At 39.9% G+C, this 23,296-nt stretch overlaps 1 protein-coding gene across 1 annotated transcript in view; it reads left to right on the top strand.

The window, feature by feature from the left end:
- RCL1 (RNA terminal phosphate cyclase like 1) overlaps positions 1–8,810 on the top strand; it is a 33,012-nt gene extending 24,202 nt beyond the window's left edge. The window contains exons 8-9 of the mRNA XM_030969186.1: positions 958–1,061; positions 7,190–8,810. Coding sequence (XP_030825046.1) covers positions 958–1,061; positions 7,190–7,340 — 255 coding nt within the window. The 3' untranslated portion in view covers positions 7,341–8,810. The remainder of the gene's footprint in view (positions 1–957; positions 1,062–7,189) is intronic.
- Positions 8,811–23,296: the final 14,486 nt, after the last annotated feature.

Below are 23,296 nucleotides of genomic sequence, written 5' to 3'. Positions count from 1 at the left end.
GTAGTCCAAAATATATTTTCTCCCTTGCCTTCTTTGATAGTGTTATGTCTTGAAATTATGATAGGTTACCTTCCTTGTCAACAAAGGTAGCTGTCAATTTACCTCATTAGAGAATTTGGTTTTAAAAAGGTAAGGTTTTAGTTTCAAGAGAGTCTATTCTGAGGACTTAGCATTAGGCCTGATGCAGCAGAAAACTATTCATAGCTTTCATGTGGCTGGTCTCTACAGCAGCCTTGACTGAAAGTATCCCTTCAAATTTATATTTCAGCTTTGTAAACAATTCTTATCTCTAATTCTAGCCTTCCAGTTTTAATTAATACATCATAGTAAACATTTTCCACATACAGAACAATTTACCTTGCATATGACTTACTACAGTCAAATATGTACAAGAGTGTGTGTGGTTCTACTTAATTTTATGTATGGCTCTTTCACTAGCAATAAAAAAATCTTCTATTTTAATGATGGAGGGGAAATGTTTTACAAGTGTAAACTCATAAAAGTTGACAGTAAGGGTTTCTGTGGATAAGTGCTAAATAACTTTTAACTTGCTGTTTTGCACCTTCTAACACTGAACTATTTGTCCAAATGTAACTATTATCATAAAGTGCTGGAATTAATGGATCTTCAGATGCATGTCAACTAGAACTAATACCTCTTTTCAATTTACTGGAAAGAAATTCTTCAGTGTTTACATTCTGAGGTGTTAAAACAGATTAGGAGGGATATTTAAGGTGACCTTCTTATGAGTTTTGTTTTAGTTCTGTTCTTTTCCTAGCTTCCTATTCAAAATTAATTTTTCATTGTTAAAAAAATCCAGATTTTTATCTTCTTGGCCCTTAAACATTGGGAGTGGTATTTCACCCTTTTAAGTGTATCTTTTCCCTTTGTTACTCTCCTCCCATCCCAGTTTCTGGTTTGTACAGAGATTAATTATTAAAACATTTTGGTTTGCAGGGAGGCTGTGTAGATTCAACAAATCAGAGCCTTGCTCTGCTCCTTATGACCCTTGGACAGCGGGATGTTTCCAAAGTCCTGTTGGGACCTCTGTCTCCATACACGTAAGTTGTTTTGTTCAGTTCAATTACACAGTCTTGTTTTAATTCGCTAGTTTTATTGCACAGCTATTTTTATATATGGGAGATTTTGCCTATGGTAACAAATAGAACAACTTGTACCTGACTTCAAATGAGACAAGTGGTGTAAGTTGCCTAGGGTTTGTTTCTACATGTTAGATGAGTCCCTTACTGTTCCATATTATTCCTGTTTCTGAGAATTTCAGAGACAGGGTTTATTGATGGCTCTTGACGTGGAATGTATGTGTAGATCAGTTGGCTTTTTATTGCCTAGTGTACACTACTATGTTTTCCCTGGTGATCTCTCTGTATCTGTGTCATTAAATGTTGTATTTCAAATGGCTAGCCAAACTCAGAAACTGTGATTATTGCTATGAAACAGCTTAATGCTTCAGTTCATGGAGCTCTGTTCTATTTTAAGGTTTTATTGGGCAGCAGAATCCTATCTGGTCCTTCAGTCTCAGTTTTTACTAAAGCTTTGTCTGTAGCTGGTAGTTGTTCAGGGGATAGAAAGGAAATTAATTTCTTATATTGCTAGTTGTAAACACAGGTTACAGAATCACAGAATCATCAAGGTTGGAAAAGACGTCTAAGATCAAGTCCAACTTTTGATTGAACACTATTTCTCAGCTAGACCATAGTGCTAGATCTGGTTGTTTCTTTAACACTTCCACAGATTGTGACTCCACCACCACCATGGGTGGCCCATTTCAATTCTTAACAGCCCTTGCAGTGAAAAAGCTCTTCCTGATGTCTAACCTGAACCTGTGCTGGTGCAGCTTGAGGCCATTTCCTCTACTCCTGTCGCTTGTTGCATGGGAGAAGAGACCAAACCCTCACCTGTCCACAGCCTCCCTTCAGGCAGTTGTAGAGAGCAATAAGGTCTCCCCTGAGCCTCCTTTTTTCTCCAGGCTAAACCCCTCAAGCTCCCTCAGGTATTCCTCATTGGACTTGCACTCCTTCACCAGCTCTGTTGCCCTTCTCTGGACATGCTCCAGCACCTCAATGTCTTTCTTGGAGTGAGGAGCCCAAAACTGAGCACAGGATTTGAGGTGTGGCCTCACCAGTGCTGAGTACAGGATGGCAATTCCTGCCCTGCTCCTGCTGGCCACACTATTGCTGGCACAGGCCAGGATGCCATTGGCCTTCTTGGCCACCTGGGCACTGCTGGCTCATGTTCAGCTGCTGTCACCAGCACCCCCAGGTCCTTTTCCTGTGGCAGCTTTGCAGCCACTCTGCCCCAGCCTGTGGCACTGCCTGGGCTTGGTGTGACCCAAGGGCAGGACCCAGCACTGGGCCTTGTTGGCCTCACACCACTGGGCTCAGCCCATGATCCAGCCTGTCCAGATCCCTCTGCAGAGCCTTCCTGCCCTCCAGCAGACCAGCACTCCCACATAGCTTGGTGTTATCTGCAAACTGAGGGGACACTCAGTCCCTTCATCCACAATCACTGATGAAGATGTTAAACAGAACTGGCCCCAGTACTGAGCCCTGGGGAACACCACTGGTCACTGGCCACCAGCTGGATGTAACTCCATGCACCAATACTCTCTGGGCCCAGCCATACAAATCGTTTTTTACCTAGTGAAGAGCCATCCAAGCCATGGGCTATTACTATTGTTCCCTGGGTCCTCCTTCTGACCCTGCTGGTATGAGCATCACACTGGCCAACTTCGAGTCCTCTGGGACCTGCTCAGGACTGATGCTACATGATGGAGATTTTCTTGGTGAGTGCTTCTACCAGCACCCTCAGTACCCCTGAATGAATTCCATCCAATCCCATAGAATTCTAAATGTCTTGGTACTTCATTGTGTATTGCAGAAGATCTATTCTGCTCCCTGTACCCCAGCTAGGGGGCTGGTTGCCCTGAGGATGTCTTACTGTTAAAGACTGAGGCAAAGAAGACATTGAGGACCTCAGCCTTTCCCTCATCCTTGATGACGATGTTCCCTTCCACATCCAGTAAAGCATGGATATTTTCCATGGCCTTCGTTTAGTTTTTAATGTATTTATAAAAACACCTTTTATTATCTTTCACAGCAGTGGCCTAATTGAGTTCTAGGAGAAACTGGTTAGGAAACAAATTATCAAAAAAATTCATCAAAACAATTTATCAAAAATTTAATTTTTCAGACTTGCAAGGGATTTATTAGATCACAGTTATTTCTAGAGACTGAGCAGTTATTCTTTAGTCAGATGAAGGGAGGTTTGTTTATCTGGCAATGGCATCAAATAGTAAGAGTATGAACTGTCCTTTTTCGGTTATCATGGTACCGGTGCTGTATACGTGAAAGGTACAGTACTGTGATAACTGAAGAATGGTGGTGCCATCACATGAGAGCTAAAAATTACCTAACTGCTCTTCTCAACTCCTGATACCTTGGAAACAACATTCATCAGATTTTGAGGGGAAGATAGGGAAGTGTCCCATTGCACAAAGGGGAAGTAGTCCCCTATAAAGTAAGTATTCATGTGGAAGGTTTCAGAAGAGTAGATATTAGTGTTTGAAGTGCACAGTTAAGCATATGAGACAATCCAATCACTTGTCATTGTGAGTATTTTTTAATTTTTTACCCTTTTTTCTTCTGTGAAAATCAAGCAAATACAATAGTTTATTTTGTAAGCAGGATGAATTCAAGTTGGTGGGTTGTCACTTCTTCCAAGCTAGGTGTATACAGCAGGGATAAAGGTCAGGAGTACACATACTGAAGCAGTGCATTGCAAAATTTATGATTCTGTGAGAATCTGTGACTCATCAATCCTATAGGATCTGTTCAGATAGAATGCAGCTTTTTATGCATTCAACAACCAGGGCTTTTTATGCCCTCAGCTAGGGCTGTTTATGAAGGACTGGTAAATTTGGCTCCCAAGCAACTCATTGGATACACAAGCTTATGAAGTAAATTGCAGTATTGTCATGTTCCATGTTGTTGTCCCTTCTTTTCTTTCAGAGCTGTGACATCTCTGTATTTAACACTCTCACCCTACAGAATCTGAAGTTATTTTAAAGCTATATTATTGGCTTCCCTGTCCAGCATAATATAGCATGAATGTGACAGTGCAGCTGTCTGCTGAGAGCATCACAAAATGCTTTGGAACACGTCCGTTAGAACGAGGAAACTTCTTATTCTCACAGGAGACATCCGTTGCCTCAACTAACTATGGGGAGTGGAAATGAAACACCATGAGCAGGGCTGTCCTGAGTGGCAGTGGAACTAATAGTCTGCATGGCCAGCAGCTGCTCTGCATCACCCCTTTCTTAGTGTCTGTATTTCACAGAAGCAAGTGCTTTTCTGTGAAGCTGAGCTTAAAATCAAATGCGGGATGCTGGCCATCCCACTAACTCACAGAGGTCAGTCTGTCAGGACAGACCTGTCTGCATGCAGGTGGACCAGCATGAGCCAGGGGTACATGAAGGACAGCAACAGGAAAGCCTGTTGTGCCCCAAAAGCCCAAGTGCCCCAATCCATGGCTTTGCAAGGGTTTAGGGGCTTCAAGAGGGGGGTTAGGGTGCCTCTGTCTAGCCAAGCTGACACTTTCAGTTTCTCCCCTGACTGGGGATGCCCACTCCTGGCTCCTCAGTCTGTCTTCTCCTGGGAAGGTGTGTGGCAGGACTCAGGAGAGCAGTACTGGGGCTGCCACTGCTAGCAGGCAAAGCCCTGTGCAGGCCCCAGTGCAACTGAACCAAGAATGCACTGCTGATGCACTGGTCTTCTCTCACACTGCTCTTTTAGCTGGTTGCTTTGCTCAATATGTGAAGTTCTTGTGTGCTTGTTGGTAATTCTTAGCAGGCTATGGGGAAAAGACAGCACTTAGATACACAGGCCTTTTACGCTTGTTGTTTTTGGCTACAAGGCCTCCAGTGTGGCTCATGTGGCTGTCCCTGCACCTAAGGAGCAGCTCTGTTCAGCTGCTGCCTTGGTCTTGCCTGAACACAGAGTGTAAATTTTCAGCCAAATAAACCTTCTTTGTACCTTTCACCCCCTCCCTCAGTCCTGCAGCCTGTGCCTGTGTGGTTGGTGCAACCTGTGATATTATTTGAGGTGCCCACCCGTGACCCAGACCAACCTCAGAGCGAATACAAACCTGCTTTCTGTCTCAAACCCCTACTTTCCTGCCTCTTTCTCTTCTCTTCTGTTTGCAGGGTTTGTACCACTTGTGCTTCCACTGTTACAAGACAAAGCTGGCCTTTTGCTGCTTCTGCGTTCTCCCCTGGTGTCCCCAGGCAGCCTTCCCCTTGCTCGCACCCCAGAGAGTCTTTCCCGTGTATGTAGGGGCTGATATTTTTCTCACTCTGCCTTTATTCAAAAGGGAAAAGATGCAGAGATTCAGGGTAGCCCAGCTACATGCAAAAAGAGGTATGGGCTGAACTGATCCCACCAACATGTTGCAGAGTTTCCTGATCACCTTTTAGGATTTTTCCCTGAGTCTCTGGCTCCATATGGCCTCTTGTCATTTTTACAGTTTACTCTGCAGTGCCTCCTTGCAGTTCACTTCTCCTGTTTTGGGCTTGGTTGCTTTCTTGTCACGCTGCCAGAGCCTGTGAAAGGACCCAGCTAAGGAGAAGGCTGATACAGAGCTTGTGGTCTGTCAGCTTTACTGGAGCATTTGTGCTAGCATATGCCCATTTGCCTACTATAGCTGCAACAAGAAACCTTGCAGCTGGGGAGGCATGGAAGAAAAAGTGTTTTTCAGTTCTTTCTTTCAACTGTTAGTTTGTTTGAGAGATGAGAAAGCTGGTGTCTGTGCTGAAGCAAGTTATCAGTCCAGAAAGGTGCAGGAGAAAGGATACATAACATTGGGAGGAATGTTCCCACATTCACCCTGCAGAGATATTTAGCAGATTGCCCCAGAGATAAGTGAGATCATCCCAAACACCAGTATAGGTGACACAGCCTCTCTTTTTCCAGCTCCTGCCATTTTCCTCCTCTCCCAAGCATATATCTGAGTGCAGGAACCGCAGCATGCCCAGCTGAAGTGTATAAAGCAATTTTGCTCCTGCAATTTTCCTTGTACTCCTTCACAATTTCTGTGGATAGGAGCTGCCAAGAGGCTTTCAGAGGCCTCGTGATGCCACTGTGGGGACAGACTTAGGCTTTTGTTCTCCTTCTTCCCATTTTGTGGATACTTGCTCTTGATTTGTTGTAATGATGTATGTGTGATTAGCTTGCAGTTATGCTTTCAGCATGCAGAGCAGACAAGCCAATGTGTGAACGGGATGTCCATATTCCATTTCTTTGAACTAAGAAAGGTGCATACCAGTTGCTGGAAGAGATTAAATCTTTGTTCAAGACTGCAGACTTGCTTGTAGCCATGACTGGAAGAGTCCAAACTTCTGTCAGAAGCAATTACAAATTTCCTTTTGTAGTCTTTTGGTGCAATTGCATGTTCCCTCTTTTGGAGAAGCCAGTAAAAATGTTTTCTTGGATGTTTTTGTTTTTTTTCTTTTTTTATAGTTTTTCGTGTTACTTGCTCTCCAGTCAGTGTTTGTTTAGGATCAGTGTGATTGTTCAGTTTCTTGTTGCCTTTCTGTCTGAAATGATGAAAGGAATTTTTTTTTCCTGAAAATGAGAAAACAGGAAGAATTCTAAGTCTGAATATAATCCTAGTGAAACATTTAACTGAGAAGTGGAGAAGTCAGTAATCAGTCAGAAATCATGCACATGCTTTGGGATCTCTCTTAAAGTATGCACCCATGCCTGTTTATGTTTTATTTCTGCTTTAAACATTGGGCAGGGGAAAGGAGAATCACAGGTTGGTATGGGGTTCATAGGGTTCCTATAGCCCTAATGAAGAGTCAGCATCAGGAGTAAATAACATGCCTAGCTACATTTCTCTCCTTTCTTTCTTCTTCCCTCACCATTTTGTCTTACTGTATTACCAGCCATTCCTCTCTCTGCTTCTGCAGAGAGCACAGAGGTTTCAGGAAGGGTCACTAGCAACTTCTACAACACAAGTGAGAACAGTGTTTGGAGCTTGTAGACCTGTTTCTCTGTACTAAGCAATATTTTCTTATTTCATTCACATGCTCATTGCTGGAATCTGTGTTAGTACATAATGCTATTGGACTTTCTGTTTTGTTTCTTAAACAGTATTATTTTCTCTCATTCAGAGTTGAGTTTCTGCGACACCTCAGAAGCTTCTTCCAGATCATGTTTAAAATTGAAACAAAGACCACTGAGGAAGAGCACATGGGCGGGGAGAAAGTCTTGATGACCTGTGTTGGCATTGGATTTTGCAACCTCAGTAAAACTATAAGATAAAAAACATCTACAGACTGTGAAAGACAGAAAATGCTGCAAAGATCTAATAAACCCTACCTGTCTCTATACTTTGGCGTAGGGAGACCTGTGATGATTCCAGTGTGGGGTTACCCAAGCTCACTGCATGTAAACAATAAAGCTGACTTCAGACTATTTAGATCTGTGCTATTTATAAATGCAATGCCAGTATTCTGTGCTGCTTGGAGTGGCTCTTTGAAGTCTCAGCTGACTTGGGACTCTTTGCACTGTATTCCACTGAATGGGACACAAGTGCCTCATGTCACTGTGCTCTCAGGCCTTAATGAGGTGAGTGCTCTGGTTTTATGTATTTACTGCTTTCACTCGTAGCTTTTTCTGAAAGGTTTAGATATAGAGGGAAAACAAAAACAAGCTTTGCATTGTGAAACAGATGATCACAACGGAAATATTAGATTATTGAGGTAATTGCAGAGATAATATTGGCATGAAAATTAAAGGTATGACAGCAATTCTTTGTTTGTGCGTTGTGTGTGTGTAGAATTTGTCAAATGCTCCACTCCTGTTTACATTTACTAAATTCACAGATCACAAAATAGTCTGAGTTGGAAAGGACCCAGAAGGATCACTGAGCCCAACTCTTAAGTGAATGGCTTATACAGGGATGAAACCCATGACCTTGGCATTATTAACAGTGTGCTTTAACCAGCTGAGTTCATCTCGGGGTTGCAGCTTCAAAGGAAGAATAAAATATCTGTCTATTGTTTTCCTAATGTTAGAGTACTGTAGAGGAGATCCCAGCCTATACTGACTTATTTTAGCCTCTTTTGCAAAGATGGGCATGGGAGGAGAAACCTCCATGGCAGCTTTTAACTTATCACATATATTCTTTTTATGTTTGTTTGGCATGCTATACATGTGGCTCACAATTAGTTGTTAAAAGTAGCAAAAATTGCTGTAGGCTTTGAGAAAGAAAAATTTATTCAGTTCCACCATCATATTTTGTGCGTCTGCTCCCTTTTTAAAGTGCCAATAATGTTGTATGGGACAGATTGACAGATGCAAAACAGTTTCTACCAGGTTGTATATATTTACCCATGAAAGGCCTCAGGTAAATTCCAGGCAAACCTGTGGAAGTTAATGCTGAACTCCTGACACAAGGGGAGAAATTTATATTTGACTTCAGACTATCCTTCATGTGTCTGGAGGAATATAAAACTGTGTCAAAAGCTGCTATATAGAGAGAGCAGATACCAGTGACGGTGTTAAAATGGTTTCACAAACTTTATCTGATGCCACTGTAAAGTGGGCATTACCTCTGTAGTATGAAGAATCTATATTGGACCCAAAAAGGACTTGGACAGAGGTTCATTATGTGATTACTGTCTTGTTAACTTTTGCAGGCCGTGTGAATAATTTTTTTACTGTACTTTGTTTGGTGTTGCAATCTGTCAGACATGATTTGAAAAAATAAAGTTTGGGTTTTTTCCTAAATAAGGCTTTATTTCCCTTTGAAGCAAAACAGACAACAGTTGGGGGGGAAAAAAAGCCTGGAAGTCTTTCCTAAGCCCTTCATAACATAAATGGCTATCTTGAACTGATACATGAAAAAAACAACTTTGGAGGTTGACAGAGAGGGAGGAAGGGAAAGGGTAAAGCCATTCCTGTAATTTATTAGCTTTCCAAAATTTGACTTGCAGCTAAGGAAATCCTAAATAAAACAATAGGATGTGAAATAAAATATCTTGACTATGTTTTTTACATTTCAAGTTAGAAGAAGGAATACAGTCGTGAATTTACCTTGCTCCCTTCTGTCACTATGTAATGAAAAAACTAGAAATTTCATAAATTAAAATTACCCAAAATGCAAGTCACTACTGATCCAAAAGGTGAAATGTAAAAACTAAAATTAAAAGCCACTTGAATAAAAATATAAAGCTTACATTAATTAAAGATTCAAGTTTGTGCCACAGCTCCAATTTCCAAAATTTGCTTAAATAAAAATTTGCAAGTATTGTCACAATTTCAAAAATGAAAAGCTTTATTCTTTTTAAGCTTGACTATAAAACTGTTTTTCCAAATGTTCCAGTTGTACCAGGCATAGAGATGGCAATAAGTTGCCCAAGCAGCAGATACTATGTTACACAATTGCCTGTACTTAACCTCAGTGTTAAAATTGGACTGGTAAGCCTTAGCCCTGCTGCAAATTGCATAGCTTTACAGCACAACACTTGCTGCAACAACTCAAATCTTGTGAATTTGCTTGTTGCCTTACAGAGAAAAGGAATGGTATATAAAACTGATAAGTTTTTCAAGAACAGTCACTCTTTGGAGAAATATTAACAATTCCAGAGGAAGTTTTAGGTAAGAACTGTCTTAAAATTACAAGGCCTTCATGTTCTGGGAAAAGTACTTATTAGAAGGAAATCCTGCAGATAAAAGCTGTTTGTTTATCAGCAAAACAGCAACTGACATCTGCTTTGGTGGTCTGATCACACGAGCAGTAAGATAGTTAATTTTAGAGCTGGACAGAGGAAATTAATTTTTGGTGAAAAAAATTCATAGTGTTGATAGTCACAGACTTTATGGTGAAGATGATAGTTACTAGGAGACACATCTTTCATCTCAGACCATCCATAGCAGAGTAATACTCAGGTAACTTAAATTTGAAGTTATTAGCTGTACATGAATAATCCTGTGCTCTGAGCAATCCATCAGTAATTTAGTTAATCCCTTTGGGTGAGCAGCTCTGATAATAGAATCAAAATGGTTTTGGTTGGAAGAGACCTTACAGATCATCTAGTTCCACCATCCCCCCAACCAGGTTGCTCAAAGACCCATTCAGTCTGGCCTTGAACACTTCCAGGGATTGGGCATCCACAGCTACACTGGGCACTGAGCTGCTGTTAGAGCAGCTCACTACGCTCACAGTAATGAATTTCTTCAAATAGCTAACCTAAACATGCCTTCTTTAGCTTAAAGCCATCACCACTTGTTCTGTCACTACATGCCCTTTTAAAAAGTTCCTTTCCAGCCTTCTTTTAGGTTCCGTTAGGTACTGATTTAAAGGTGCTATAAGGTCTCTACAGAATCTCCTCCAGGATATACAAACCCAACTCTCTCAGCCTGTCCTCGTGAGAAGAGGTGCTCAAACCCTCAGATCTTTACTGTGTGCCTCCTCTGGACTTGCTCCAAGAGGTCCAGGTCTTATTTTGGGGTCCCCAGAGCTAAATGCACCGCTGTAGATGCAGTCCCATGAGAGTTGCAGTCGCAGTGGTGATGTGAAAAGTATTTGTAAAATATGCCTTTACCTTGCATGTCCTGCCAATTTTGTAATACCTGTTGTCAAACTTTCTTCTATGATGATTGTAGTTTGACTGCACCTTCTGTGGTTATGTCAGAAAATCCATGCTAACTTGCTGTAGCGAGTTGCTGTAGGACAGCTTCTGGAGTACAAGAGATTATATTGGAAGCAAAATTATTTCATTCCAAGTGCACTTTATCAAAGGCATATGGCTAGGAGCCAGTGCAATAACTGTCTGGGGAAGCACACAGTAGGTAAGTTAGCTGGGACAAAACAGTAAGTACATGGCTGTCTTGGGTAATGTTTTCAAAATGGTGTTTTTTTACTGCCAGAGCATATATACTCTCTCTCTTCTTCCTGTTCCCCATGGGTGATACGGATTTTGTTTCAATCCACAGAGGCATAATTCTGTGCTTGCAAATTCTGACATTCACTTCCCTGTTTCTCAATCATACTCTTGAGAAACCAGATGCAAAAAAAGACAAACAAGAAAATAAACCAATTTTCAGGATGCATAATTTTTTCTATGAGTTCATTTCCCCCCCCTTTTTTTTAATATCGTATGGCCATCTCCATGCTTTTATTTTGTGTGTCTGATGTGTGTCCACTTCTATTTAATCTGGCTCCTAAGGGATCGCAAGTGAGACACACAACTGCGTCACAGCAACTCTAAACAAAACTGTGGAAGGAGCATCTTTTGCAGTTACTGCTTAGGTCTTGGTAAGCTGTATCTTAAAAGAGCATTCACGATGGGGGCTATAGTGTGCCTTGTGCCTGTTGCCTCTGAGCAACACTGACAAGCTCTGAAAAACACCTATAACCTGTTGTCAGTGAGAAGGGTAAAAAGACAGAAAGTCCTGCAGGGAAGAGATTGTGTGGGCTGAATTGTGTGGTGACGGCATTGGATGAGTAACAGAAGCAAGTCATGCACTGTGTCGCAGCATCACAATGTCCAAATGGCACTTAGACTAGATATAAATTGAGTTGTGACATTGATACAAGACAGAACTATTAGGATGATTTGTAGTAAATCTGTAGCAATAGATGTCAGGTGTTAGTGCTAATCTCTTTCCTGGAATAGTAAGATTATGTATATACACTAAGAAGAGTGCCCAGAGCTGTATTCCCTGTGCATTAGAGAGTATAGAAATAGTCTGTGTATGTAGCAATAAGGAGACCCAGAGAAGAAACCTGGTTTAAGGTGGTACTGATCAAGGGTGTAGCCATAAGAAAACAAACACCAAAATAAATTCTTTACATGAGGGTGAGCAGTGGCTGGGTGCCCACAGAAATTGAAGTAGCAACTGCTCTGCACAACTGAGCACACAGAGGTAGGCAGTGTCTCTGTATATTTGTCCTCATGCTGTATGTTTGCCACATTGTCACTCCCTCTTCTCGGTATCAGTTTGACCATGCTTCCCTGGCAGCCTCCGTTGTGCTGGTCACCCAACAAACATCAGTGCTCCTTCAACAGTGATCCCATGGTGAAAATCTGTAGGGCCTTGAAGGTGTCTGGTGCTTAACTACAGATGAACTAGTAGGATTAATGGCTTGATTCCAGTGATCATCACTACATGGCAAGGACACATCCCATTTTACAAAATGCAACAGGACCAGGGGGGCACTTATTTTTGCAGGATGCCTCAGAAGTCACATGCTTCAGAACAAATGCCTTACCCCTTCCCACTGCATTTTTAACCTGCCGCCATGTTGCTCCTTGAAAGTTACTTAAATCTTTTTTCAATCCTAAACTGTCTCCAAGGATAAGAAAAAAACTGCTTTAGCAAATTTTGCATAAATCTGGGTATATTTTCTTAACTTTGATGGATGTGGATATATTCCATAAGTTAAGACTATGGTTCTAAATCATCATCCTCAGCACATCAAGACAAACAATTTTCTTTGTGCGTCTGGTAATAAGTTTTGATTCTGTATAATGTGCTAAAGATTTGCAAGACTCATCTAGATCAAAATATTCATGAATTTTGATTATTGACTCCTTTTATTTTTAACATCATGAAAGTGGGGAAAAAAGAGAAGAAAAACCACAGCCATACTGTTTTGTTTGTGTGCCAGCATTCAGAAGGTGCCTGAAGCAGTATGGCTTCCTGAGAGATTCATAAAAGTATTTGTATTTAGAAGCACATCTAAACGTTCAGAACGTGACTTGGAAAGAATTTCTATTGAAGAATGTTTCTGAGCATTGTTTGTAAAAATCTACTTAATAATTCATGCCACAAGTTTATTATCTCCTATTTTCACCTGATTTTTGGGACATAGGTGAGTCAGGGCTAAATAAGACAGACTAGGAAAAGGTATTTCTGTTTCTTTTGGAATGTGTTTGTCAGGTTGTTAGCAAAAATACTGTTTATTCATCCTTCACCATTAATGTCAGCAGCAAGTTTTGTCTTGAAACAGTGTCAAGATCTTGCTCTAGACTTTTTTAAGCAATGATGTATGAATTCAAAGAGAGGAGCTGTTCTGAAAGATCTGGCTTTTTCCATGCTATGTAGAGCATCTTAGGAGAGCAGGCTATTAGACAAGGCACAGTTGAGTTTCTTACTCAACAAGAGGGTGAGGGGGGCTAGTCTAAAGCTGCACCATGAGAGGCTGGGTGTGGCAGCAGCCTAAAAAGGTATTCTTCATTTTAGTTTAAAGTACAAATAAAGAATGAACATCTGTTTCAGTTTGCAGAGTTAAATAAACATTGTTAGCAGATTTTTTTAAAGCTTGAAATTTACAGTAAGAAACAAAAAGAGAGTATAACTAACAGCCAAGGAGAAGGATATTGCAGAATTCTATTACCCTTCTTTTCCCTTCTCAGTCTCACAAGTTTGCACAGAAAAGAGCAATTTTTTGTCAGAAATTGTTGAATAGCTATTGAGACATTGTAAGGAAAATACAATAAATTACCAAAATTGTCACTTGCCTGACACATGAGTGAAAACTTAAACATATTTATGCTCATGGCATTTTCTTCACTGAATCACTTTCAAAGAAAGAGCTGCTATGAAAGAACTTGTCCGAAACTTCTCTTTTCACACTTTTAGTGTGATTTCAGGGAAGTCTCTCACTGATTTCCTATGCCTTATGTCTTCTCCAGGCAATAACAATACTGTCAATTAATATATGACTTGAATTGTTATTCCCAAGTCATAGGCATATAAATATTAAAAGGTACATTTTTTGCATTACATGCAATGTAATTCTTGGCTTCACGCATTTTTATCCTCTGTTCCAAAGTCTGTGCTTTGGAGAGCTTCTTTTGTGCTAGTGGTAGAGAAGAATGAAGTTACTCATTTTTATCCCACAGGGAGCTGGACTAGAAAATATCAAGATTCACAGAACCTCAGATCTGTGCAAACATTTGCCTCACTTTATGATGGCTATAAGCTTCTTTGGGCTCTACAAGCCTGAATCTCCCTATTCTATTTCTGCTCTTTTTAAATGTTAGTTTTGGTTTGAGGGTGGTGGGGTTTGTTTGTTTGTTTGTTTGTTTGTTTGTTTGTTTGTTTGTTTGTTTGTTTTGGTGAAGTTTACATTACTGCTTTTGCTTTTTTCACAGAATTTGTTTGGTTTATTTTGTTTACCTCTAAAGACGAAATTTTGGCAGTTTTACTTAAGAAAGCTTTTCATTGTGATATATCCCTTTCTCCACTGATCTCTTCTCACTCCTGTTAGATCCATGATCTTTGCTGTATTGTACAAGCTGGAAGAACAATCCCCACTATGCTGCAGTCTGACTCTGAGTTGCTACATAATTTCACTTCTCTGTTCCCTGTATGCACACAGAATCCTCCCCTGGCCACTCACCCAGACAGCTTCCTCTCTTTTTTCCACTGGTCACTGATCTGTCTCACTACAGGGATTTTCATCCAAGATTTCTGAAACAGAAGAGTGAAGAGACAGATTGGATTTCTTCTAACTAAGTCTGCCCTAGTAGTTCCTGCTGTAGAAACAAAGCATTTTCCTCATCTTTCTGTCTCAGAGGTCTCCTTGAAGGCTTGCCATCTTGAAAAGTAATAGTCCTCTGGCTGAATCCTCTGAGTTTTGAATAAAAGTGAAGCAAGAAAGGAACTTAAGCCTAACACTCAAAATCAAATTTTCTTGCTGACTGGCACTAACATGTATGGCCTGCTTTAAAACTGGTGGAATATTAAGCTACAAAATGGACAATGAGCAAATTCTTATAAAGTCCTAAGTCTCTGAATTGTACAAGATAAAATCTTGATATAAAGCTCCAGTCTTATGAAATTGAAATACTTTATTATTTTAAGACCTTCTGTTAAGGAAACCAACCTAATGTTATGTTTTCTTATCAATACTGTGGGAGTTTCTGTCATTAACTTTCCACTGGTGAAAACCCTTACTGCATTTCATCACATAAGGTGTCTACCATTGCTACTGCAAAGACTATCTCCAGCACAAAGACAAGCTTAGTTTAAGAGAAGGAGCTTTGAGGATTAGATACTGCTTTTTAACTTCTTGCTTTTCAATGAAGCAGTGCAGGGAATAAAAGTCACGAAGCTATAGAAGCATGCAGTTGAAGAAACTAATGGAACTGTGCTACTGTTTCAATTATCTGTTTATATTTAAAATGTGTGAAGCTATTTTAAAATATTGTTCTTTTGCCCACTAGCATTTTTTAGGGAATTAAAAAAAAATCTGAATCCTTGCCAGCATATTTTTGCAGTGCTAGCTCATATAAAAAAATTCACAGATGCTAACCATAATAGTTCAGTAGTTCTATCTTTCTATCTCACCAACCACTCTCATGACAATCCACTTCTTTTGGTGTTACTGCAGCTGCTAGCCAAATATTAAACTCAAATAGCTCTCTGTGGGGCTTGTTAGTTTCACTCTTGAGGGTAAGCAGAACAGTGGCAGTTCCAAGTAAAAGCCGTCCCCTTTGCAATCTTTTCAATTTGCTTCCTCTGCTATTTACTGAGTGGTAACCTCTCCATAAGTCAGTGGAATATTTATTTATGTTGCCTGCTGCAACATCTCTTAAGCACAAACTGGCTCCTGTTGTCACAATTTCTGGTGACCAAAAATATCTGTCTGTGTTTTTTGGTAGCTCTAGGCTTTCTGTCTATGGCTGACTCAATTCTGTAGCAGCAGAGGAAGCAGAATAGAAGAGGTTCAAACCCAGAAGGGTTGGACACCCTGTGACTCATCTCAGAGGACTGGGTTTCCTCCACAGGTATAACTGTGTTGAAGGCAGTGCCAGGGCTTGAGGGCACTCTTGCAGCTTCTCTGGTCCTGGGAATGCCAGATTCAACATTGCTTGGCATTGATCGAAAACCATGACATCTAGCTTTCTTTCATTTCTGTAGATGAGAACTAGTTCTGCTCTTTGAAGCAATTAGATAAATACGTGAAAGGTATCTTGGGAATGACACTCTGAAGCTTCTCCCTGGAAGGATCAAGTTAACTCCTGTTTCTGCCTGAGGCACAGCTACCTTGACAATATCTTTTATAACCTAAGCTTTAAGGAAGCTTAATGGCAAGTGATATGTATTCTTTGCCCTAGGGAGAGCTTTTTTTGCTTTATTTTGTATGTGTGCCTCAGTGTCAGGGAGTACTAACTGGAATTGCTTGTCTTAAAATCTTCCTCCTCTAAGAAAAGGAGTTAGTGGAAGCTATTTCTAGATCCTGAAACGCTGTCCCAGAGAGCTCCAATATGTAGTTTATTTCCATTACGCTATAAAGAGTGGAACAAGACATCAATATTTTCAAATTTAATAGTTGCTGGGTGCTTCTTTTAATGTAGGAAATTAAAGAGCTGAATTTGATTTATTGCTTTAATTACAAAGAAAGATCTTTAACTGATCTGACTGGAATTCAAAAATAAGGGAGGAGAAGAAAACAGCCATTTGACATGGGTTTGATGTTGTTTGTACCAATCTAAATACAAAGCAATAGTGAAAATCAATAGTTAAGTTATGTAAAGTTTGATCCCACAACTAATTAATGAAAGCTGTGTTACCAAAGCGGTGGCATATGGGACAGGCCTCTCTCAGCTGGTTTGCAGAGGTCCATACCTTTTTGAATCTAGACTAGGAATTTACTTCTTTGTGAAAACCCTATACTCTTGCCAGTTTTAACTAAAATTGGTCCAAAGTTTCAAAAGCAAAACAACTATGTTAAAGATACCTAATAATTTATTTTTAACGTAAAATATTTGAGTATTGCAGTTTTGCCAGTGTGCATATTGGTACCAACATTGATATCTAGCTTTTTCCTGAAACAACTTTTTCAGAAATATTGATAAAGCAATAGGTCTCTTATCTATTTTCATTTGAGCAATAATTACTTAGTACATTTGAAGAATCAGTAGACTGCATATTTTTATAATTGTATTTCAGACTGGAATAGGTTTCTGATTTTAAGCTCTGCTTATCCTTTTCCAGAACTATGAATCAAAACATAACTTGCTGCTCCTATGTACTATTAATCAGAAGTAAAACAGAGTAGAAACAAAAGTGAAATTCAGTGTCTTCATTGTGAAATATTAAGATGAGAATACCATGTGGAAAAATTAACTACAAACAAATTTTTCACTTTGTGTTTACTGTAAGCAGTTTAGAGACTTCTAGAATCACTTCATAAAAGTTTCTTGTTTGTATATTTGTGTGTGTATATCAAAGTTTCTTGCTCTTACAGAATCTTAAAACGCTTTGGGTTTGAAGAGACATTAAAAACCATCGAGTTCTAATGCCCCTGTCATAGGTAGGGACATCTTCCACTATACCAAGTCGCTCAGGGTCACATCTAATTTGATCTTGAACTTTGATCTTCCATCTTCCAGGGATGGACCATTTGCAGTTTCCTTGGGAAACCTGTTCCAGCACCTCGTGTTCTCACAATAAAGCATTTCTTCTTAATATCTAAGCAAAACCTACTTTCTTCAGTTTAAAGCCATTCTGTCCTGTCACTACATGCCCATGTAAAAAGTGTCTCTCCGGTCTTCCTGTAAGACTCTTTTACAGGAAGGTTGCTAAAACTGGAAGGCTGCTATAAAGTCTTTCTGAAGACTTCTCCCTGAAGCCTTCTCTTCTCCATCCTAACTCAAGAACCCTCATTAAGGTCTCTGGTGATTGATGTGAGTACAGAAGGCAGTTAGGAAAATGTGCAAGATACACTTGGTTCTCTTTCATGACATTGATTTCTGTGTAGCATCCATGTAGCTTAGTAATTGTATCTTAAATGTATTTCAAAATGAAAAAAAAAAGAATAAAGGTTGAGATCTTGAGTGAGGAAATGCAAAAACTTCAACAGCTGACCATAACAGGATTTTTGTTACCTCATGTTACCCCCTTGTGTTGTCTTTTGTCCTTTTAGTTTCTAGCTGTATCACACTCACATCCTGGTACACTAAAGCACATGAAAATACACAACAGGTAAATAACGCAAAGAAAAACCCCAAACCCAACAGGATGAAACACTACAGATGGAAATGAATTTACATAAACATTAACTTTTGAAGCTTCCTGGCTTTCACAGATAGATAACTGCTGCCAAACAAGCTCAGGATGGTTAATTTTCCATAATAATGCATGGTAAAAGAATATGGGTGGAGCTGCAGTCCATTGCATTTAAAATCAGACATTATTAAACAGTACATAATTAACTTCTAGAAATATTAATTTTAAAATCCATAACTAATGTCCTCATCTAAATCTCCATTCATGTCTTGAGACAGAAGAAAAAGCTTCTAATATATATATACATGTGAAAACACTATTCAAAGAACAGTGTTTGTAATGACCTGACATCCACAAGTTGATGCCAGGTCATTACACAGTCATGAACACTGTACACAATGAAGTCCTGAAGAAGGTGAACTGGGCTGGAAACCTATAAGTGTGCATTAGAGTCCTCCTGGTCAATTTCTGAGTCCCTTTAGATATCTGGAAACTCCAAGAATGAATAGAGAAATACTAGTTTGTGTATATGAGGAAAGCAGGTTGTTCCCCACATTTGCCTAAGGTAAGAAAAGCAGAGGTGATTTTGGTTTGATGTTTTGAAAGAAAAAACAGACCCTGGGCCCTTCAAAACCTATTTTGAGAGGTTTTCATCTAGTAGACTTCCCTATTCCCATGGGATCTTCACAAGACAATTTCTTCGTCAAAAAGTTATTTTCCTATTGATAGGTAGACCTAGGAAGGCACTTTAATTAATCTTTATTATGAATATGAATACAGTTTGTATAACAGTAGCACTGAAAACCTTTTGAATTCAGTAGAGGGTTGATCCTGGCTGGATACCAGGTATGCAACAAAACTACTCTAACACTCTCCTTCACAACTAGACATGGGAGAGAAAATATAGTGAAAGGCTCATGATTTGAGATAAAGTCAGTGAGACTGGTAAACCAATTACCATCTCAGGCAAAACAGACAGAATTTGGTCATTAGTTGAATTTAGGACCAAGAAAATCAGATCAGCATAACAAGAAGTAAAACAAATCTTAAAAAACTGTTTTCCCCACTTCTCTTCCTTCCTAGCTCTACTTCCTACTGCAATGGTGCAGGCAGAAGGGGAACAGGGGTTCTGGTCAGTTCATCAGACATTTTTTCTCCCAGTGCTCAGGGAGAGAAGTCTTTCCCATGCTCCAGTGGGGGGTGCCTCCCACCAGAGACAGTTCCCTATTAATTTCTCGGGTGTGAGCTTATCTCACAGGAAGATTGCACTCTTCCACAGGTGCAATCCATCAGGCGCAGCCTGCTCCAGCATGAGATCTCACAGGGTCACAAGTCCTACCAAGAAACCTGCTCCAGTGAAGGCTCCTCGCTCCCTGGGTCTGCAGGTCCCTGCCAGGACAGGCCTCCCATAGGGTCACAGCCTCTTTTGGGCATCCACCTGCTCTGGTGTGGGTCTCCTTCACAGGCTGCAGATGGATCTCTGCATCCCTGTGGATCTCCATGGGCTGCAGGAGCACAGCTGCCTCACCATGGGCTGCACCATGGGCTGTGGGGGAATCCCAGCTGCAGTGTCTGACTCATCCCTCCCCTTCTCCATTGACCTGGCTGTCTGCAGAACTGTTCTTCTTACATAATCTCACTCTGCTCTTCTCTGGCTGCAATTACATCTACCCAATAACTTTTTTTTCTTCTTAAATATGTTACCAAAAGGAATTACCATCATTTCTGATTGTCCCAGCCTTGACCAGCAGCATGTCTGTCTTGAAGGTGTCTGACACTGGCTCTAGCAGACATGGAGGATGCTTCTAGCATATTCTGACAGAAAGTAGTAGCACCCCCCGCGCCCCCCTCCAAAACCTGGCCATGCAAACCTAAGACAAATTCACATGTTATTGTATTTAGATACCAATTAAGCACAGAAGATACCCTGCTTTAAAGATGGAAGGGAAAACAAAGCAAAACAGAACCTATGCAAGCAAAAGTTGGTTAGGAAACAGTCACTTGATGGAGTCCTGGCACGCTGATGGACTCCTGAAGCATTTGTATTGCAATCACTAGGACTTTTGACAGCAGAGCTGCTAACAAATACTACAAGCTGAGTCTTCATGCTTGAAGGTTCTCTTTCAGCCTCAGGCTGCAGTTTTATTAGTTTTATTAATTCTGTTAGCAGATTTTGAGTAGAAATTCAGACTTACTGACCCTTTTCCTCACTGTGTAGTACTAGTATACCTAAATGTTTACTAAGCAAAAAAGTCATAGGGTGACAGTAAATTCATGGTTCCCGGTAATACCATTTATACCAAGCCATTTCCCATCAGTGGACTGCATTTCAAAAAATTATTTTGAAGTTCTACAGTTAAACCAATTGCTTGTGCTTACTTGCCTGCCTGCTTTTTCCAGCTACTAAATTGTTGGCTGCATGCTAGGTTTTATCCTCTAATAAGAGAAAGGCACATGTTCCTTAAAAGGAAATCCCATGCTGCTGCTCTGTTGTGACTCAACTAACTTGGCAAGAAAGGAATTTACTCCATTTCTGTATCAGATCCACACCAACCTGTGCTGAGCACATGGATGACAGTGTTCAAAGGATTGCAACATTTAATAGAGCCACAAGTGGTATGGAGATCCATGCAGACCTTACTACTCACATGAGGCAATTAGCTTTACTAAACAGTAAATAAGCAATTTAATCTTTTTTTGCAGAAAACCTATCAGAAACTATTGAAATCCACAAAACTGGAACAATTAAATTTGAAAAGTGCAGATGGAAATCTCAGGCACTACATGTGGGTGACTTTTGCATATGCTACCAATGTTGATTAAGAAAGGCAACAATACTGCTATGCAATCCTTTTAAATCCAAGATTTAATGCCACTGGACATCTGACATACCCATCTCTCATACAATCTGTCAGGCAGAGCACTATTCCTGATCACTGTGGGCTACAAAGCAGGCTTCTCTGTCTTCTCCTTGTATAGTCTGGAGGGAATCCCAGAAAGCTGTTGGAAAATGAAAGCTTATCCAACTCCTGGAAACTTCTGGGAAAGGAAACAGGGCAGTTTTGGACACACAGGGAGAATTACCTACTTCCATTCCTCTGGTTTATAGAAGTCACTGTCCTGCATCACTGTAGCCTCTGAGTGCTTTTTACTTGCTCAGCAACCGAACTCGTGCCTGTTCTTGTAGGGCTTTTCTATGTTTGTTTGGGTTTTTAAAAATTTTTTCCTATAGGATTGTTGTGTGATGCAGCATTTTGTACCCGATCAAGAACACAGTGGGCTGTTGGAGAAGGAGCTGACAAAGAAGTGCATCTTCCAATGAGGTACAATTTAGTGCCTGAAGAAGTACCTTTTGCATTCTTAGGTATATGCTCCAAAAGCTGTCTTTGCAGAAATGCATTACAGAAGGTATTTTCAGGTACTTTCTACTGTCTCTCAGAGGAACAATATCAAACAGATGTCTGGAAGGGGACAATCTTGCGCTTCCTGTTGAGGCCCTCAAAGCCAAGAGGTGGCTTCTTTTCCTAAGTTTTGTTTTCCCAAAGGGGATGAATTAGAAGTGTGTCCTTTTGCAAGCTGAGTCATACACAAACCTGTATTTACAGGTGCTTTTTCTTCCATTCTCTTCCAGGAAGGAGGTAATCACTCATACAACTTCAGGAAAAAGGTTTCAGAGAATAACTATAAAAAATGAAAACATTTCTTTTAAGACTGTTCTTTGCACCATATATTTAAAGGGAAAGCATGGCTTTTTAACCAATATATATTTTTGTCCAAGGCAGAGCCTACTACACAAAGAAAATGAGAAAAAACTTGATGATATATGTACTTACTAAACAGTACGAATTTCACATCCTACTACAAAAGTAGAAAGAAAAGTGAAATACATGCATGGATTTGATTAAAATAAGTAACTTCCTTAGTGTTGTAATTTGCAAAGGTTTTGCAAATAACTCCTTTGAACAGAGAATATGCTTTGATTTTAATTTCAGATGAAAATGATAAATCAAAGGACAACTATGAGAATTTTTGAAGGAACTACTACAGAACTATTTCTGTAATTTTCAGCTTTTTGAACATGAAAATGAAACAAAGTCTGCATCCTGGCCAGCACACTAATCTCACAATTTGGAACACAGAAATAATCAAGTAAGTAAAATTAAGCCTTTTGCACAGATGGCAAGTTCATATCTTGCTTTGAAAAGCAAACTAAATTTGAAGCTGCTACACCACCTGTAGAAAGAATGATTTTTTGTATAATTAGTGGTATTTTTGTCCGTTATTTGGGAATACGTTTACTAAGTTTATTGTTTAGCATCCATGACTTTGGATTCCGTGGTTATGCCTGTGTTACTACACCCTACACACAAGGGTATTCACAGAGTGTGAAGATGCAAAATGAAATGTGTGAACAGTGTGGAGGTAAAACGGTACTTCAACTCTCTGCCACAGACTGACACTGGTGTCCAAGCATACTAACATGCAAATGTATGGACACTGTATGATCATTTAGAAAAAGGGAAGGCAGGTTTAAATGGCAGTTAGATGCAAACCTGAGATATTCACAGTTTTTGAGTGCAGATGCCTTTTAAAGTATTTGTTGAAAATTGATATAGTAGCAAGAACTCTGATGAAAAGTAATGAACAGTGCTGAACAGACCAGAGAAAAAGGATATTTCATAGGACAATTCTGTTTCTTGCTACGTTATACTAAAACATGCTTAACTATAATAGAAGACAAACAAAACTACCAGGTATCACTACATAAGCTATAAAGTTTGGAGTCCTAACACAGATTGGACTTTCAAAATCTAAGCAAGTGATGGTGTGTTTTATCACTCCAGAAGCTGAGAAATTTTGCAGGTCCAACTACACCTGACCCTGACAAACTACTGAAACTTAACAATATAAGGATTTGTCATCTATTTAAGTGAAATTCTTTGCATTTGCAGGGGCGTGTCCACAAAAATCTTGATGAGCAAAGTCTTATGTCATGCAGTGAGCACAACCAATGTAGTACATTACTCTTCTTATCTTTTGAGTGGTCTGGATATCAGTGGCATTTTAAGTAATTATGTTTGGGAGGCATCAGAATATTTTTATTTTGGGGTTTCTTTATTTTCTCTGCTTCGAAGACATTTCCAGTGTCGCTGCAGCATGTTTCTGTGAGTTTTCCACACTGCAAACTGAGGAGAGACATTAAACACGAAAAGCAAATTATTAGAGAATGTAATACCACAGAAACTTTC

The sequence above is a fragment of the Camarhynchus parvulus genome, chromosome Z (genome assembly GCF_901933205.1).
Source record: "Camarhynchus parvulus chromosome Z, STF_HiC, whole genome shotgun sequence".
Classification (NCBI taxonomy): Eukaryota; Metazoa; Chordata; class Aves; order Passeriformes; family Thraupidae; genus Camarhynchus; species Camarhynchus parvulus.
The sequence above is the reverse complement of the archived record's forward strand: the minus strand, read 5'-3'. Positions and strand labels throughout refer to the sequence as shown.